General features: G+C 55.6%; 2 protein-coding genes across 2 annotated transcripts in view; both read left to right on the forward strand.

Moving 5' to 3' along the window:
* The window catches only part of NOTCH3 (notch receptor 3), a 41,997-nt gene that overhangs the window by 12,018 nt on the left and 11,060 nt on the right, over positions 1-18,919 (forward strand). Inside the window, exons 9-28 of the mRNA XM_050769403.1 lie at positions 426-539; positions 782-895; positions 1,432-1,665; positions 1,782-1,892; positions 3,397-3,589; positions 3,668-3,819; positions 4,049-4,162; positions 4,615-4,770; positions 7,273-7,498; positions 7,931-8,132; positions 8,265-8,412; positions 8,839-9,023; positions 9,597-9,729; positions 9,810-10,067; positions 10,151-10,269; positions 11,010-11,575; positions 15,338-15,670; positions 17,799-17,953; positions 18,073-18,295; positions 18,457-18,541. Of these exons, the coding sequence (XP_050625360.1) occupies positions 426-539; positions 782-895; positions 1,432-1,665; positions 1,782-1,892; positions 3,397-3,589; positions 3,668-3,819; positions 4,049-4,162; positions 4,615-4,770; positions 7,273-7,498; positions 7,931-8,132; positions 8,265-8,412; positions 8,839-9,023; positions 9,597-9,729; positions 9,810-10,067; positions 10,151-10,269; positions 11,010-11,575; positions 15,338-15,670; positions 17,799-17,953; positions 18,073-18,295; positions 18,457-18,541 (3,821 nt within the window). The remainder of the gene's footprint in view (positions 1-425; positions 540-781; positions 896-1,431; positions 1,666-1,781; positions 1,893-3,396; positions 3,590-3,667; positions 3,820-4,048; positions 4,163-4,614; positions 4,771-7,272; positions 7,499-7,930; positions 8,133-8,264; positions 8,413-8,838; positions 9,024-9,596; positions 9,730-9,809; positions 10,068-10,150; positions 10,270-11,009; positions 11,576-15,337; positions 15,671-17,798; positions 17,954-18,072; positions 18,296-18,456; positions 18,542-18,919) is intronic.
* Positions 9,000-18,919, forward strand: part of ILVBL (ilvB acetolactate synthase like) — a 68,554-nt gene continuing 58,634 nt past the window's right edge. Inside the window, exon 1 of the mRNA XM_050769573.1 lies at positions 9,000-9,009. The gene's annotated coding sequence lies outside the window, so the exon portion shown is untranslated. The remainder of the gene's footprint in view (positions 9,010-18,919) is intronic.

Below are 18,919 nucleotides of genomic sequence, written 5' to 3' on the forward strand. Positions count from 1 at the left end.
ATTCTTGGCCTTAGGACCCTCTCGGGAAGGGGTTGGGGCTAGAGAGGCAGAGTTAGGGCTGCTGTGAGGTCAAGGTGAAGCCTGCAGACAGTCTTGCAATGAGCCTGGGCAAAGGCTATGGGGGCCCTGGGGCTGGGGGCTGGGGACTGGGGACTGGGGAAAGGGCTTAGTCTGAGGACTGGGGAGAGAAGGAGGAGTTTGAAGGCAAGGCCTCTGCGAACACCCATGAGCCTTGGGCCAGTTGGGACCACAGCTGGGTGACAGTCCAGGCTGAAAATTAAGGTTGGGCTGGGAGTGTGGGAGGGGGGACGAAGGCTCGGGGGATTTGTCGATGAGTAGGAAGGGAAGGGAAGTACTTCCTTCCTTGCACCCCGTTCACACCATAGGGCAGCCCCCACTTTCCTAAGCCCTGTGCCCTGCCCCAGGCTTCACAGGAACCTATTGCGAGGTGGATATTGACGAGTGTCAGAGTAGCCCCTGTGTCAACGGTGGGATCTGCAAGGACCGAGTTAACGGCTTCAGCTGCACCTGCCCCTCGGGTGAGGACCTTGGGAGAGGGAGCCTGAAAAGACATGTCTGGGAAGGGGCGAAAACTCCAGGGTGGGAACCTATAAAACCACATTAGCGGATAACTTACAATAGAAATCACAGGTTATGAAGCACATTGAAGTTAATTTAAATCCAAGTAAATGGGTTTTTCCACCCAAACAAGGCGGGGCTGGAGTGGGGTGTACTGCTCTCAGCCTTTCTGGGCCTCTGCTCATCCCACTCCCCACCCCAGGCTTCAGCGGCTCCACGTGTCAGCTGGACGTGGACGAATGCGCCAGCACACCCTGCAGGAATGGCGCCAAGTGCGTGGACCAGCCTGATGGCTACGAGTGCCGCTGTGCAGAGGGTGAGGCGGGCCAATGACAATCCGACGAGAATCAGGAGGCGGGGCTTGTGGGCGACAGGGCCAATAACAGACTTGGGGAGAGCTTGGGGGCAGGATTGTAGCAAGGCAGGACCCAGTGACAGAGTTGGGGGGTGGAGCCAATAATGCATATAGACTGACATAAGGCTACACGTGGAGCCAAAGGGTTGGGCTGGGCACAGGGTGCATGTAACTGAATGGGGAGGGCCCAGTACCTTCCCCTGTCACCTGCCGTCTGCTCGCATCTCCAGTAGGGGGTGGGGCAGAAACAGGGCTGGAGGTGGGGCCACAGCTGGGGATGGGATTTAACTGTGGGAGAGTCTTGGCTAGGGACAAATTCCGGAGCTTACAGCGGGGTAGAGTGGAAGTAAGTGGCGGGGCAGGGCCTGTATTGAGCCTGCCCCCTGACAGCTTGATGGGCAGGGCCTCAGATAGAGCTGAACCAGGATTGGTCCGAGGCCTCACCTGTGGGCAGGCCCCTGGCAAGTGGGCGGAGCCTGACACTCTTGGCCCCGCAGGCTTTGAGGGCATGCTGTGTGAGCGCAACGTGGATGACTGCTCCCCTGACCCATGCCACCATGGTCGCTGCGTGGATGGCATCGCCAGCTTCTCATGTGCCTGTGCCCCTGGCTACACGGGCACACGCTGCGAGAGCCAGGTGGACGAATGCCGTAGCCAGCCCTGCCGCCATGGCGGCAAATGCCTAGACCTGGTGGACAAGTACCTCTGCCGCTGCCCTTCTGGGACTACAGGTGAAACTGGGGGCTGGGGCAGAAACAGCACTCCTGAAGGGGCACAGAGGGTTTGGGAAGGTTGCATTTAGGGGGGCACAGTGGTGACTGCTCCATGCCATGTTCCTGGCCACCAGGTGTGAACTGCGAAGTGAACATTGACGACTGTGCCAGCAACCCCTGCAGCTTTGGAGTCTGCCGTGATGGTATCAACCGCTACGACTGTGTCTGCCAACCTGGCTTCACAGGTGGGCATGTGGCTGCCATGGAGAGGGGGTCCTTAAATCGAGGGTGAAGTCGCTTGTTTCTGTGGGCCTGTTTTGCCCATATCTTTGCAGACTCTTGTCCAACGAGGTTGTCCGTGCTTTGCCCTGAGTCTGTGCTGTCTCATTGGCATAAGGTTGTTTCGATATTATTCTGGAGGCCAGGCGTGGTGGCTCACGCCTGTAATCCCAGCGCTTTGGGAGGCCAAGGCAGGTGGATCACTTGAGGTCAGGAGTTTGAGATCAGCCTGGCCAAAATGGCGAAACCCCGTCTCTACTAAAAACACAAAAATTAGCTGAGCGTGGTGGCGGGCGCCTGTAGTCCCCGCTACTTGGGAGGCTGAGGCAGGACAATTGCTTGAACCCAGGAGGTGGAGGTGGCATTGAGCCAAGATTGTGCCACTGCACTCCAGCCTGGGCGACAGAGTGAGACTTCATCTAAACACACACACACACACACACACACACAAAAAAAAGAAAAAAAACAAGAAAAGATTATTCTGGAACACAGATGAAAGTGTCCAAACTCAGTGACTAGGTTATTTCTGAATGGGACTAAAGTAATTATTGGTGGAAACGAATGAGACTTTGCTAAGTGTGTTGGCTCATGTCTGTAGTAATCCCAGCACTTTGGGAGGCTGAGACGTGAGGATCACTTGAGCCCAGGAATTCGAGACTAGCCTGGGCAACATAATGAAACCCTGTCTCTACAAAAAATAAACACACTCCCCAAGACAGATTAGTCAATAAGTAGATAAACACGGCCGGGCGCGGTGGCTCAAGCCTGTAATCCCAGCACTTTGGGAGGCCGAGACGGGCGAATCACGAGGTCAGGAGATCGAGACCATCCTGGCTGACACGGTGAAACCCCGTCTCTACTAAAAAATACAAAAAACTAGCCGGGCGAGGTGGCGGCGCCTGTAGTCCCAGCTACTCGGGAGGCTGAGGCAGGAGAATGGCGAGAACCCGGGAGGCGGAGCTTGCAGTGAGCTGAGATCCGGCCACTGCACTTCAGCCTGGGCGACAGAGCGAGACTCCGTCTCAAAAAAAAAAAAAAAAAAAAAAAAGTAGATAAACACACACACACGCACACAATTAGTCGGACGTGCTGGTGTGCAACTGTAGTCCCAGCCAGTCGGGAGGCTGAGATGGGAGGATCGCTGGAGCCCAGGAGGTCAAGGCTGTGGTGAGCTATGATCACGCCACTGCAGTCCAGCCTGGGAGACAGAGTGCAACCCTATCTCAAAAAATAAGAAGAAGAAAAGAAAAAGAAAGGGACTTCATGAAAGTTTGGGGACCAGAATGATCTGGGGCAAGGCAGCTCTTGTTTGAGGAGGTGGGTGTCCTAATTTGCACAAGAGCTGATGCATTACGAAAAAGAGGTTGTCCTTGCTCGGGGGTGTGGGTGTGCTAAGTGGGGTCAGATCGTCCCTCCCTGGTTGTCCCTGCTGCCTTTGTTCTGAGGTGAGATTGCTTGTCTACTCCCCAGGGCCCCTTTGTAACGTGGAGATCAATGAGTGTGCTTCCAGCCCGTGCGGCGAGGGAGGTTCCTGCGTGGATGGGGAAAACGGCTTCCGCTGCCTCTGCCCGCCCGGCTCCTTGCCCCCACTCTGCCTCCCCCCGAGCCATCCCTGTGCCCATGAGCCCTGCAGTCACGGCATCTGCTATGATGCACCTGGCGGGTGAGGGCCCTTCTCAACCTCAGACACCGCCTCCTCTCCCTGGCCTACCTCCTTGGCCTGACTACCTTCCCCTGCCAGGTTCCGCTGTGTGTGTGAGCCTGGCTGGAGTGGCCCCCGCTGCAGCCAGAGCCTGGCTCGAGATGCCTGTGAGTCTCAGCCCTGCCGGGCCGGCGGGACGTGCAGCAGCGATGGGATGGGTTTCCACTGCACCTGCCCCCCTGGTGTCCAGGGTGTGTACCTCACCTTCCCTCTGCAGCCCCACCAGCACCATTGGCCTCATCTCTCTTCTCCTCTACTCTCTCCTCCCCATATATTGGCTTCTTTTTTGCTTTCAATCATTTCCCTCCAGGAGCTTGGGAGGTGGGTATCGAAGTGGGGACGGGTTGGGGGAGGTGGGGGAGATGGGATCAGGGAATCCCTCAAGGCTGTCTCTGCTTCCTTCTCTTCCACCCCCCACAGGACGTCAGTGTGAGCTCCTCTCCCCCTGCACCCCGAACCCCTGTGAGCATGGGGGCCGCTGCGAGTCTGCCCCTGGCCAGCTGCCTGTCTGCTCCTGCCCCCAGGGCTGGCAAGGTATGTCACCTGCTTCTCTCCCCTCCTCCTCTCCATCTCCTCTGCCCCTTGCCCTATCGGGATTGATGCTGGGGATCTGGAGGGGGACCATCCCCAGCTCTGCCTTTGAGAGAGGCTTCCTTCTGGGAAAGACAGAGCTGGACACAGATCTGCTGCCTGTGTGGGTCAGCCCTTGGAAGAGGAAGGGCTATGGGGCTAGAGATGCTGGGATTCAGGATGGGGTTTGGGGTACAGCTTCCTGGAGGAGCAGACCTCATAGTAGGTATTTGCCACCTACTGAGACAGGGAGACGACCGTTCTGAAACTGCATATGCAAAATGCCCACGCGAATGACAGCATGGCTTATTTTGCCTTCACCCATCTCGGCCTGCAGGTTCTTCCTGAGCCCCAGGTCCCTGGGACCCTGCTCTATACCCTGTAACCCTAGGTGTGACCTTGCTCCCCACCCTCAGGCCCACGATGCCAGCAGGATGTGGACGAGTGTGCTGGCCCCGCACCCTGTGGCCCTCATGGTATCTGCACCAACCTGGCAGGGAGTTTCAGCTGCACCTGCCATGGAGGGTACACTGGCCCTTCCTGCGATCAGGACATCAATGACTGTGACCCCAGTGAGTGCAGGGGAGCTCTTGGGGGTGCTGCTCTGGGGAACACAGTCATTAAGCTTGAACTGTGTGCCTGGCACTGTGCTGTCATTTCATCTTCACAGTTATCTTACTTTTCCTGTTTTATTCATATGGAAACCTAGGCCCAAGAAGGTTGAGTGACTTCTAGCCCGAGGCTACGGAACGAGTCAGGGAATGAGCTGGGCTTAGAACCCTGGAGTCTGTGCACTGATTCTTTTTTTTTTTTTTTTTTTTTTGAGACAGTCTTAGCTCTGTTACTGGAGTGCAGTGGTGCGATCATGGCTCACTGCAACCTCCGCTCTCTGGGCTCAGGTGCCTCAGCCTCCCCCGTGGCTGGGACTATAGGTGTGCACCACCACACCCAGCTAATCTTTTGTATTTTTTGTAGAGATGGCCTTTCGCCATGTTGCCCACGGTGGTCTCCAATTCCTGGGCTTAAGCACTCTACCCGCCTCCACCTCCCAAAGTGCTGGGATTACAGGTGTGAGCCACCACACCCGGCCTGAGTGCACCCTCTTTGAGAGCAAGCAAGTTAATATCATGCGCAGAGTATGAGATAAAAGGCCCCCCAGAGGCCGGGCGCGGTGGCTTACGCCTGTAATCTCAGCACTTTGGGAGGCCGAGGCGGGTGGATCACCTGAGGTTGGGAGTTCGAGACCAGCCTGACCAACATGGGGAAACCCCGTCTCTACTAAAAATACAAAATTAGCTGGGCATGGTGGCGCATGCCTGTAATCCCAGCTACTTGGGAGGCTGAGGCAGGAGAATCACTTGAACCTGGGAGGCGGAAGTTGCGGTGAGGTGATATCGTGTCATTGCACTCCAGCCTGGGCAACAAGGAAAAACTGTCTCAAAAACAAAAAAACAAACAAAAAGGCCCTCCAGAGGATTCCCCAGGGATGCTGCCCAATAGACAAATAACACAAGGCACATATGCAATTTTAAATTTTCTAGTAGTCACATTAAAAATAAACAGAAACTCGAGATATTAAATTTAATATTATTTATTTATTATTTATTCAGAGTGAGGCTGTGTCGCCCTGGCTGGAGTGCAGTGGTGCGATTTTGGCTCAGTGTAGTCTCGAACCCCTGGGCTGAGGCAATCCTCCTGTCTTAACCTCCTGAGTAGCTAGGATTACAGGCACTCACTACCATGCCTAGCTAATATTTTTATTTTAATTTTGTAGATATGGGGTCTCGCTACGTTGTCTAGGCTGGTCTCAAACTCCTGGCCTCAAACCACCCTCCTGCCTTGGCCTCTCAAACTACTACCACTGTGCCTGGCCAAATTTAATATATTTAAATTTAATTTATTGAATGTATATAATCGGCTGGGCGTGGTGGCTCACGCCTGTAATCCTAGCACTTTGGGAGGCTGAGACAGGTGAATCACCTGAGGTCAGAAGTTCAAGACCAGCCTGACCAACATGGAGAAACCCCGTCTCTACCAAAAATACAAAATTAGCCCTGCATGGTGGCGCATGCCTGTAATCCCAGCTACTTAGAAGGCTGAGGCAGGAGAACCACTTGAACCCAGGAGGCGGGAGGTCGTGGTGAGCTGAGATTGTGTCATTGTGCTCCAGCCTGGGTAACAAGAGCGAAATTCCATCTCAAAAAATAAAATAAAATAAAATAAAAATAAATAAATAAATAAATAAATAAATATAAATGTATATAATCTATTTTATTTAACCCAATATATTAACATGTCATTTCAACATGTAATCAGTATAAAAAGTGTTAATGAGATATTTTACATTTTTTCCTTTTTTTAATTTTTTGGAGACAAGGTCTCACTCTGTCACCCGGACTAGGGTGCAGTGGTGTGGTCATGACTCACTGCAGCCTTGATCTCCCAGGCTCAAGTGATCCTCCCATCTCAGCCTCCCCAGTAGCTGGGACTACAGGTGTGCACCACCACACCCAGCTAATTTTTGTATTTTTTATAGAAATGAGGTCTTGCCATGTTGCCCAGGTTGGTCTCGAACTCCTGAGCTCAAGTGATCTGCCCACCTTGGCCTCCCAAAATGTTGGGATTACAAGTGTGTGCCACCACACCCAGCCTATTTTTTTTTTCATACCATGTCTTCAAAATCTGAAACCCAGTTTGTATTTTACATTTATAGCACATCTCCATTTAGTCACAATTTCAAGAACTCAGTAGCCACATGTGGCTAATGGCCACTGTCCTTGGCTTGTCCCAAGCACAGGAATTAGATCAGGCACAATTAGCAGCATTTGCTCGGCAGCTTAAAGGGACATTTTGGTTCTCCCAACATCCTGCCCTTGCCACATAGGTGAGGTTTCCAGATAAAGGAGGGGACAAGGCCACAGAAGGGGATGGATTTAGATTCCTCTGATCAAATGCACCCCATCCCAGTTGAACCTGGTTTCCTCCTGAATTCTTCTCAATCCAAGGCATATCCCAGTCAGACTGGACTAATGGGGGCAAAGTAGGTGACCAGACTGCCTTCCTCCTGTCCGCAGACCCATGCCTGAACGGTGGCTCGTGCCAAGACGGCGTGGGCTCCTTTTCCTGCTCCTGCCTCCCTGGTTTCGCCGGCCCACGATGCGCCCGCGACGTGGACGAGTGCCTGAGCAACCCCTGCGGCCCGGGCACCTGCACCGACCACGTGGCTTCCTTCACCTGCACCTGCCCGCCGGGCTACGGAGGCTTCCACTGCGAACAGGACCTGCCCGACTGCAGCCCCAGGTGGGCGGGGCCTCTGTTTGGAGCGCAGGGACTCTGACTTGGGATGGGGCCTGGGACCTGGGACGAAGTGGGGACAGCAAGGACTAGGGGGAGTCCTCAGCTTGATACCCACTGCGGACTGTGATGACTAATGGGGCAGGGCCAGGGAAGGAGCAGGGCGTCTGTTTGGAGGTCACCTTGGAGTCTCTGGTGCCTGAGAGGGCATGGCCTCCAGGTGGCTCTCACCTTAGGGCTGAAGTCCCTGGCGAATTGGTGCTAAGGGACTTGGCTGGCTTCTGCTGGGGCTGCAGCTTCTTGCGGAGATAAGGGTCAGGGAGTGAGACGTCCCCAGCGCTACCAGTGGAACTCAGCGCTTCCAGTGGGACTCAGGAAGGAGGGCGGGGCCTGTGAGGGGGCGGAGCCTGATTCTCCCTCCCACTCCTTCCGCTCCAGCTCCTGTTTCAATGGCGGGACCTGCGTGGACGGCGTGAACTCGTTCAGCTGCCTGTGCCGTCCCGGCTACACAGGAGCCCACTGCCAACATGAGGCAGACCCTTGCCTCTCGCGGCCCTGCCTACACGGGGGCGTCTGCAGCGCCGCCCACCCTGGTTTCCGCTGCACCTGCCCCCAGAGCTTCACGGGCCCGCAGTGCCAGGTGGGTGGAGTTACTGGGGACCTGGGGGAGGAGCCTGCCTGGGATCCTAGGAGGGAGAAGCCAAGTTGGAGCACAGTTTCTCCCAGACTACCTCCTACCCCCCAGTACTGACTCTGAATGCTTCCTCTCCAGACGCTGGTGGATTGGTGCAGCCGCCAGCCTTGTCAAAACGGGGGTCGCTGCGTCCAGACTGGGGCCTATTGCCTTTGTCCCCCGGGATGGAGCGGACGTCTCTGTGACATCCGAAGCCTGCCCTGCAGGGAGGCTGCAGCCCAGATCGGTGAGTGGGAGCACGCGGGCGGGGCTGTGGGGCCTCGGGAGGGGGCTCCTCCAGGTACCTCCTGCTAGTGTGAGTCGAATGGGGGTGCCACAGAGCTTATGCGGCATGATGGGGTGTGTGACTGAGTGGTGTGGGTGTGTGAGCATGTGACAACTGGCTGGGATGGTGTGTGTGTCTGTCACTGTGAGACAGCAGGGATGGTATATGTGCTACAGGGTGTGACCGAGCTGCTGCGAGCGTGGAAGGCATGTGTGTGTGTGTCAGTGATGAGACCTTGCCTGCTGGAAGGATGTGCGACAACCTGATGGAGTGTGGGTGCGATCCTGTGGACCTATTCTAGCAAGGATGTTGGAAGATGTGTGTGATGGAGGCAGAAGGGGGATGTATGGGGTTACCTCTGTTCCTGTGCCACTCTGCTCTTTGCAGGGGTGCGGCTGGAGCAGCTGTGTCAGGCGGGTGGGCAGTGTGTGGATGAAGACAGCTCCCACTACTGCGTGTGCCCAGAGGGCCGTACTGGTAGCCACTGTGAGCAGGAAGTGGACCCTTGCTTGGCCCAGCCCTGCCAGCATGGGGGGACGTGCCGTGGCTATATGGGGGGCTACATGTGTGAGGTAAGGGGGCGCTCCCCAGGAGAGGGAAGAGAGGGTGGGCATGCTTGGGTGTGTCTGGGCACACGTTTCTCTGCATCTGTGACTTGGTGTGTGTATGTCTCTAGATGTGTCTGAGTTTTTGCTTTTGTGACTCTTGGTATATCTGTGGGTGTCACTCTGGGTAGATTTGGGGTGTTTGTTTGTTTTTTGAGACAGGGTCTCACTCTGTCGCCCAGAGTGGAGTGCAGTGGCACAATCTCGGCTCACTGCAACCTTTGCCTCCCGGGTTCAGGTGATTCTCCTGCCTCAGCCTCTCGTATAGCTGGGAATACAGGCACCCACCACCACGCCCAGCTAATTTTTGTAGTTTTCATAGAGACGGGGTTTCACCATGTTGGCCAGGCTGGTCTTGAACTCCTGACCTCAGATGATCTGCCCACCTCGGCCTCCCAAAGCTCTGGGATTACCTACTGGTAGTGCGCTGGACATCCATGTGTGTCCTTTCGTGCTGGGGTTCTTTGTGTCTTCATGGGTATGTCCAGTTGTGTCTGTGTCACACTAAGCTGAGTGGGTCCCTCTCTTGCCCCACTGAAGTGTCTTCCTGGCTACAATGGTGAGAACTGTGAGGACGACGTGGACGAATGTGCCTCCCAGCCCTGCCAGCATGGGGGTTCATGCATTGACCTCGTGGCCCGCTATCTCTGCTCCTGTCCCCCGGGAACGCTGGGTATGCCAGGGCCAGAGTTGGGGGACAGGATGGGAGGCTGTCTTCATTCCTTCCTGACCACCCCCTGTTTCTTCCCCCAGGCGTGCTCTGCGAGATTAATGAGGATGACTGTGGCCCAGGCCCACCCTTGGACTCAGGGCCCCGGTGCCTACACAATGGCACCTGTGTGGACCTGGTGGGTGGTTTCCGCTGCACCTGTCCCCCAGGATACACTGGTTTGCGCTGCGAGGCAGACATCAATGAGTGTCGCTCAGGTGCCTGCCACGCGGCACACACCCGGGACTGCCTGCAGGACCCAGGCGGGGGTTTCCGTTGTCTTTGTCATGCTGGCTTCTCAGGTTAGCATTGGAGAAGGGGCTGGCCTGGGACCCGGCCTGTTATTCCCCCACTGTGGTTGATCTACATGTTCCTGCTTGCTCAGGTCCTCGCTGTCAGACTGTCCTGTCTCCCTGCGAGTCTCAGCCATGCCAGCATGGAGGCCAGTGCCGTCCTAGCCCAGGTCCTGGGGGTGGGCTGACCTTCACCTGTCACTGTGCCCAGGTAGGTGTGGGTGGCGGCCTTTGGAGGCGGGGCAGGGGCGTGGCCTCTGGAGTAGTGGGGCGTGGTGTCTAGGAGGAGGATATGGCTTTAGGGGAAACTTCGAAGGGAAGGGAGTTTCTGGAAAATGCTGACATTTCTAACGGGTGTGGTAGCTCATACCTGTAATCCCAGCACTTTGGGAGGCCTAGGCGGGAAGATCACTTGAGGCCAGGAGTTCGAGACTAGCCTGGGCAACATGGTGAAACCCTGTCTCTACGAAAAATACAAAAATTAGCCGGGTGTAGTGGCAACCGCCTGTAATCCCAGCCACTCGGGAGGCTGAGGCAGGAGAATCGCTTGAACGTGGGAGGCAGAGGTTACAGTGAGCTGAGATCGCGCCACTGCACTCCAGCCTGGCGACAGAGTGACACTCTGTCTCAAAAACAAAGAACCCCCCGCCCCCGACATTTCCTGGAGGTTTGAAGGAAAAAGGGGGTGAGGCTGGTAATCGGGGAACGTGGCCTCCCGGGGTGGCGGGGTGGCGGGGCGTGTCTGCCAGGTGAGGTCTCCGTTGTGGAAAGGTGAGAGGTTGGGTGGGACATGGGGAGGTTGTGGGGGGCGGGTCTCAACCTTCCTTAATCTTGACCTCTTCCCCCTCTCTCCCCTTGACTCTTCTTTTCGCCTCTCCTCCATTTCTTCTCCTCCTTCCCTCCACTCCCCTCCTTCACTATTTTTCCTCCCTCCCCAAACCTGACCCCCAGCCATTCTGGGGTCCGCGTTGCGAGCGGGTGGCGCGCTCCTGCCGGGAGCTGCAGTGCCCGGTGGGCGTCCCATGCCAGCAGACGCCCCGCGGACCGCGCTGCGCCTGCCCCCCAGGGTTGTCGGGGCCGTCCTGCCGCAGTTTCTCGGGGTCGCCGCCGGGGGCCAGCAACGCCAGCTGCGCGGCCGCCCCCTGTCTCCACGGGGGCTCCTGCCGCCCCGCGCCGCTCGCGCCCTTCTTCCGCTGCGCTTGCGCGCAGGGTTGGACCGGGCCGCGCTGCGAGGCGCCCGCCGCGGCACCCGAGGTCTCGGAGGAGCCGCGGTGCCCGCGCGCCGCCTGCCAGGCCAAGCGCGGGGACCAGCGCTGCGACCGCGAGTGCAACAGCCCGGGCTGCGGCTGGGACGGCGGCGACTGCTCGCTGAGCGTGGGCGACCCCTGGCGGCAGTGCGAGGCGCTACAGTGCTGGCGCCTCTTCAACAACAGCCGCTGCGACCCCGCCTGCAGCTCGCCCGCCTGCCTCTACGACAACTTCGACTGCCACGCCGGTGGCCGCGAGCGCACTTGCAAGTGAGCCCATCCACCCGATCGATCCATCTATGCATCCATCCCAGTCTGTCTGTCCATGGGCCCTGCCTCTCTTTCTACCTGCCCACCCACTTGCCCGGTCTGTTTCTCTGTGCACCCTATCTGCCCATCATTGTGTCCCATGTGTCTGTCCGTCTGTCTGTTCATCCATGTGTCCTGCCTATCTTGTTCTTGTTTCTATCTGCGTATGCACTTCTCTGCCCCGTTTGTCTGCCCTTTTCTCCATCCAATAATTTCTTTTTCTTTTTTTTCCCCCCCGCAAGACGGAGTCTTGCTCTGTGGCCCAGGCTGGAGTGCAGTTTCGCGATCTCGGTTCACTGCAACCTCTGCCTCCCAGGTTCAAGTGATTCTCTTGCCTCAGCCTCTGAAATAGCTGAGATTACAGGCGTGAGCCACCGTGCCCAGCCGAATTCCTTTTTTTTTTTTTTTGAGACTGAGTCCCGCTCTCTTGCCCAGGCTGGAGTGCAGGGGCTTGATCTCCGCTCACTGCAAGCTCCGCCTCCTGGGTTCAAGCGATTCTCCTGCCTCAGCCTCCCAAGTAGCTGGGACTACAGGTGCCTGCCACCACGCCTGGTTAATTTTTTTTTTTTTTTTTTTTTTTTGTATTTTTATTAGAGACAGGGTTTCACCATATTGGCCAGGTTGGTCGCGAACTCCTGACCTCGTGATCCGCCCGCCTCGGCCTCCCAAAGTGCTGGAATTACAGGCGTGAGCCACTGCACCTGGCACCTTTTTTTTTTTTTTTTTTTTTTTGACAGAGTCTTGCTCTGTGGCCCAGGCTGGAGTGCAGTGACGTGATCTCAGCTCACTGCAACCTCTACCTCCTGGGCTCAAGTAATCCTCACACCTCAGCCTCCCGAGGAGCTGGGACCACAGGTGTGAGCCACAGCGCCCGGGTAACTTTTGTGCTTTTTTAAAGAGATGGGGTTTCACCGTATTGTCCAGGCTAATCTTGAACACCTGAGCTCAAAGCGATCCACCCAGCTTAGCCTCTCGAAGTGCTGGGATTATGGGCCTGAGCCATCGCACCTGACCTAAGAATTTTTTTTATCAGCCGAGCACAGTGGCTTACGCCTGTAATCCCAGCATTTGGGAGGCAGAGGTGGGCAAATCACCTGAGGTCAGGAGTTCGAGATCAACCTGGGCAACACGGTGAAACCCTGTCTCTACTAAAAATACAAAATTAGCCGGGCGTGATGGCACATGCCTGTAATCCCAGCTACTTGGGAGGCCGAGGCAAGAGAATCACTGAGATCATGCCATTGCACTCCAGTCTGGGCAACAAGAGTAAATCTCCGTCTCACCAAAAATAAATAAATAAATAAATAAATAAATAAATAAATAAATAAATAAATAAATAAATAAAAGAAATAAAATTCCTGGCCGGGCGCGGTGGCTCAAGCCTGTAATCCCAGCACTTTGGGAGGCCGAGACGGGCGGATCACGAGGTCAGGAGATCGAGACCATCCTGGCTAACACGGTGAAACCCCGTCTCTACTAAAAAAAAATACAAAAAACTAGCCGGGCGAGGTGGCGGGCGCCTGTAGTTCCAGCTACTCGGGAGGCTGAGGCAGGAGAATGGCGTAAAAACCCGGGAGGCAGAGCTTGCAGTGAGCTGAGATCCGGCCACTGTACTCCAGCCTGGGCAACAGAGCGAGACTCCGTCTCAAAAAAAAAAAAAAAAAAAAGAAATAAAATTCCTTTTATTCCTCTGTGTATGCGGCACCCCTGCTTGTCCATCCTTGGGCTGAATCTGTCCATCCATGCAATCTTTTTGCTCCTCTGTATGGCTGTCTATCTGTTTTGTGTCTGCCCCTGACTGTCTCTGCCCCTCTTCTGCCCCTCTCTCTGTCTGTCCTAGGCAGTCCATCTGTCCATTCCTACACCCTGCCCCTTCTGTTCCTCTGTGTACCTCTCTGTCCACTTGGAACCCTTCACCTCATTAATCTCCATATCCCCAACTTCTCTGCTTCCCCCCCAGTCACTCTGCTCCAGCCACCCTGGCCTCTCAGCTGTTCCCCAGATACCCCAGGCTTGATCCCACATCAGGGCCTTTGCACAAGCTGTTCCTACTGCCTGGCTGTTCCCTTCCCCCACATGGTTCCTCTCTCACCTCCTTCAAGTCTTTGCTGAAATGGTGGTACCTTCTCAGTGAGCACCTCCCTGATCACCCCCAGCCCTTCCTCTGCTTTATTTTTCTTCTTAGCATTTAATTCCATCCAGCACTATGTGTGTGCATGTTCTCATGTGTGTGTGTGTGTATATATATATATATATATTTTTTTTTTTTTTTTGAGACAGGATTTCTCTCCCATTGCCCAGGCTGGAGTACAGTGGTGTGATCTTGGCTCACTGCAACCTTCACCTCCTGGGTTCAAGCTATTCTCCTGCCTCAGCTTCCTGAGTAGCTGGGATTACAGGCACCAGCCACCACGCCTGACTAATTTTTGTATTTGTAGTAGAGATGGGGTTTCACCATGTTGGCCAGGCTGACCTAGAACTTGTGACCTCAGGTGATCCGTACACCTCGGCCTCCCAAAGTGCTGGGATTACAGGCATGAGCCACCGCACCCAGCCTGTATTTTTATTTTATTGATGAGTAATAGAGATGCTGTATATTTGGCTCATGTATCTCCCTTACTGTCTGTCTTCACCCAGTGAAATGCTAGCTGCACGTGGGCCAGGAATTGTGGCTGGACCTTATTCTTGTGCCTGCAGCAGTGCTCAACACATGGCAGTCAGTCAGTTAGTATTTACCGATTTTTTTTTTTTTTTTTGAGACGGAGTCTCGCTCAGTTGCCCAGGCTAGGGTGCAGTGGCCGGATCTCAGCTCACTGCAAGCTCCACCTCCCGGGTTCACGCCGTTCTCCTGCCTCAGCCTCCCGTGTAGCTGGGACTACAGGCGCCCGCCACCGTGCCCCGCTAAGTTTTGTATTTTTAGTAGAGACAGGGTTTCACCGTGTTAGTCAGGATGGTCTCGATCTCCTGACCTCGTGATCCGCCCATCTCGGCCTCCCAAAGTGCTGGGATTACAGGCGTGAGCCACTGCACCCGGCCAGTATTTACTGATTAATTAATAGTTAGCCAGTGAGGCCCAGAGTGTGGTGTGGGCTTGTAGTCCCAGCCACTTGGGAGACTGAGGAGGGAGGATCATTTGGGTCCAGGAGTTTGAGACTCCAGAGAGCTATGATCACACCACTGCACTCCAGCCTGGGCAACAGAGCAAGACCTCATTTCAATCAATCAATTAAAAAAAAAGTATCAAGGGCCAGGCACGGTGGCTTATGCCTGTAATCCCAGCACTTTGGGAGGCCGAGGCAGGTGGATTACCTGAGGTCAGGAGTTCAACGGCAGCCTGACCAGCATGGTAAAACCCTGTCTCTGCTAAAAATACAAAAATTAGACGGGTGTGGTGGTGCATGCCGGTAATCCCAGTTACTTGGGAGGCTGAGGTGGGAGAATTGCTGGAACCAGGGAGGTGGAGGCTGCAGTGAGCCGAGAGATCATGTTAACTGCATTACGGCCTGGGCGACAGAGCAAGACTCCGTCTCAAAAAAAAAAAAAAAAAAAAAATTGTCCAGTGAATGACAAGATTTGCAGAAAGCCTGACATCGGTCCATACATTCCAGTCCCCTGTGCAAGCCTTATCTGGAGTCTTTGTGCTCTATGGTGTGAATGCATGGAGGGGGATCCTCTCTTCTGACCCCTGATCCCGCCCCTCTCTGCCTCACCCTTCCCCACCAGCCCGGTGTACGAGAAGTACTGCGCAGACCACTTTGCGGACGGCCGCTGCGACCAGGGCTGCAACACGGAGGAGTGCGGCTGGGATGGGCTGGACTGCGCCAGCGAGGTGCCGGCCCTGCTGGCCCGCGGCGTGCTGGTGCTCACAGTGCTGCTGCCGCCGGAGGAGCTACTGCGTTCCAGCGCCGACTTTCTGCAGCGACTCAGCGCCATCCTGCGCACCTCGCTGCGCTTCCGCCTGGACGCGCACGGCCAGGCCATGGTCTTCCCTTACCACCGGCCCAGTCCTGGCTCCGAACCCCGGGCCCGTCGGGAGCTGGCCCCCGAGGTGATCGGGTGAGTGATCCCACCTGGAAGAGCCGCCGTGGCTGGGGAGAGGAGAGATGCGGTTGATCCAGGTCTTGTGTGTTTCATTTCACTTAATGCCTTTACCACCAGATGTCAGGAGCACCGCCTCCTGGCTGTGACGAGCAAAAAATGCCTCCAGATGGAGCTAGTGCTTCTGGGGTAGAATTGCCCAGGTCTCGCGCTGACTCCTGGGGAGGCAGGTTGCTAAATGGCTGAGCAGAGTAGTTAAAGACATGTGTAGGGTTTTTCTCTTCTTCTTCTTTTTTTTTTTTTTTTTTGAGACAGAGTCTCTCGCTGTCGCCCAGGCTGCCCGGCTCACTGCAACCTCCGCCTCCCGCGTCCAAGCAATTCTCTGCCTCAGCCTCCAGAGTAACTGGGATTACTGGCACCCGCCACCACGCCGGGCTAATTTTCTTCTTCTTAAAGACATGGAAGATAAAGCCGGGCACAATGGTGTATTTCTGTAGTCCCAGCTACTTGGAGGATCGCTTGAGCCCAGGAATTCAAATCTAGCCTGGGCAACATAGCAAGACACCCATCTCTTTTTTTTTTTTTTTTTTTTTGAGACATAGTGTCGCTCTGTCGCTGGGGCTGGAGTGCAGTGGCGTGATCTCAGCTCACTGCAAGCTCCGCCTCCCGGGTTCACGCCATTCTCCTGCCTCAGCCTCCCCAGTAGCTGGGACTACAGGCCCCCACCACCACACCCGGCTAGTTTTTTTTTTGTATTTTTAGTAAGACGGGGTTTCACCGTGTTAGCCAGGATGGTCTCGATCTCCTGACCTCGCAATTCTCCCACCTCGGCCTCGGGACCAGCCTGACCAACATGTAGGAACTCTGTGTATACTAAAAATACAAAATTCCTGGGGCGTGGTGGCGCATGCCTGTAATCCCAGCTACGCAAGAGACTGAGGCAGGAGAATCGCCTGAACCTGGGAGGCAGAGGTTGTGGTGAGCCGAGATCGCATTATTGCACTCCAGCCTGGGCAAGAAGAGTGAAACTCTATCTCAAAAAACAAAAAACACACAAACTAACAAACAAACAACAATGCCCTGGCCAACACGGTGAAACCCCATCTCTACTAAAAATACAAAAATTAGCTGGGCATGGTAGCACCTGCCTGCAATTCCAGCTACTCGGGAGGCTGAGGCAGAGAATCACTTGAACCAGGGAGTCGGAGGTGGCAGTGAGCTGAGATTGCGCCACTGCACTCCAGCCTGGCGACAGAGGGAGACTTCATCTCAAAAACAAAAAACAAAAAACAAACAATGTCCATTAGCTGGGCGTAGTGGCCCAGGCCTGTAAACCCAGCACTTTGGGGAGGCTGAGGTGGGAGGATTGCTTGAGCCTAGGAGTTCAAGACTAGCCTGGGCAACATAGTGAGATCCAGTCTGTATCCCCCACGCCCCACACCAAAAAAAAAAAAAAAAAAAAAAAAATTAACCAGGTATGGTGGCACATGCCTGTGATCCCAGCTCTTTGGGAGAATGAGGTGGAAAGATTGCTTGAGGCCGGGAGATCAAGGCTACAGTGAGCTGTGATTTCACCACTGTGCTCCAATCTGGGCGACAGAGTGAGGCTGTCTCAAAAAACAAAACAAAACAGAACAAACGAACAAAAAAAAAACAGGCTGGGCATGGCAGCTCACACCTGTAATCCCAGCAGTTTGGGAGGCCAAGGCAGGAGGATCACCTGAGGTCAGGAGTTCAACACCAGCCTTGCCAACATGGTAAAACCCCATCTCTTCTAAAAATACAAAAAAATTAGCTGGGCGTGGTGGCGCATGCCTGTAATCCCAGCTACTCGGGAGGCTGAGGCAGGGGAATCGCTTGAATCCAGGAGGGGAAGTTGCAGTGAGCCCAGATAGCACCACTGCACTCCAGCCTGGGTGCAACACCAAAAAACAATATCCACTGGATTCACGGCTCTGGGGGGACTGCTGACCACAGCAAGATACGTTTTGGGGGTGCAGTGCGGTTGGATGCCAGGTGGTTGCAGGTGGGTCATGGAAACCTGTGGGTGAAGAGCCAGGCGCTGGGGAGGGAAGGTGGGACTTGGTGCCAGGGGGTGCATCAGGCAATTCTTGAACTCTCTGGTCCCTCCCTGCTGTCCCCGCAGGTCGGTAGTGATGCTGGAGATTGATAACCGGCTCTGCCTGCAGTCGCCTGAGAATGATCACTGCTTCCCCGATGCCCAGAGCGCTGCTGACTACCTGGGAGCGCTGTCAGCAGTGGAGCGCCTGGACTTCCCCTACCCACTGCGGGACGTGCGGGGTGCGACCCTGGCCTTGGGGAGGGGGTGGCGGGGACCAAGCTGGGGGCAGCCGAAGCCCCGCCCTGATGCCAAAGCCCCGCCCTCGACTGAAGCCCCGCCCCTTGCTTCCTACTCTTAGGGGAGCCGCTGGAGCCTCCAGAACCCAGCGTCCCGCTGCTGCCTCTGCTAGTGGCGGGTGCCGTCTTGCTGCTGGTCATCCTCGTCCTGGGCGTCATGGTGGCCCGGCGCAAGCGCGAGCACAGCACCCTCTGGTTCCCTGAGGGCTTCTCACTGCACAAGGACGTGGCCGCTGGTCACAAGGGCCGGCGGGAACCCGTGGGCCAAGATGCGCTGGGCATGAAGTGAGAACCCTGCTCTCTCCCTGTCCCTGACTACGGGGACCTTGTGAGCCCTGGACCCCGCCTTGACCTGACTCATACCTCTGACCCCACCTCAAATCCTCCTTCCCGGCTGGACACCTCTAGTGTCCCCTCTCACATCCCCTCTTCCCATTGTCTGCCAGGAACATGGCCAAGGGTGAGAGCCTGATGGGGGAGGTGGCCACAGACTGGATGGACACAGAGTGCCCAGAGGCCAAGCGGCTGAAGGTACTGCCCCCTCTTCTGAGCTTTGCCCCCTCTTCTGGCCCCTCCCCTCAGGGTACTGGGTGGGGTCCCCAATGGATGATGGGTGTAATCAGGGGATGCCACCGCTGTCCCCGCCTCCCTAGCTCCAGAGAATAGTCACAGCTTTGCAATGCTGTTTTCTTTTTTCTTTTTTTTTTTTTTTGAGACGGAGTCTCACTCTGTCCCCCTTGCTGGAGTGCAGTGGCCGGATCTCAGCTCACTGCAAGCTCCGCCTCCCGGGTTCAGGCCATTCTCCTGCCTCAGCCTCCCGAGTAGCTGGGACTACAGGCGCCCGCCACCTCGCCCGGCTAGTTTTTTTGTATTTTTTAGTAGAAACGGGGTTTCACTGTGTTAGCCAGG

This window comes from Macaca thibetana, chromosome 19 (assembly GCF_024542745.1).
Source record: "Macaca thibetana thibetana isolate TM-01 chromosome 19, ASM2454274v1, whole genome shotgun sequence".
Taxonomy (NCBI): Eukaryota; Metazoa; Chordata; class Mammalia; order Primates; family Cercopithecidae; genus Macaca; species Macaca thibetana.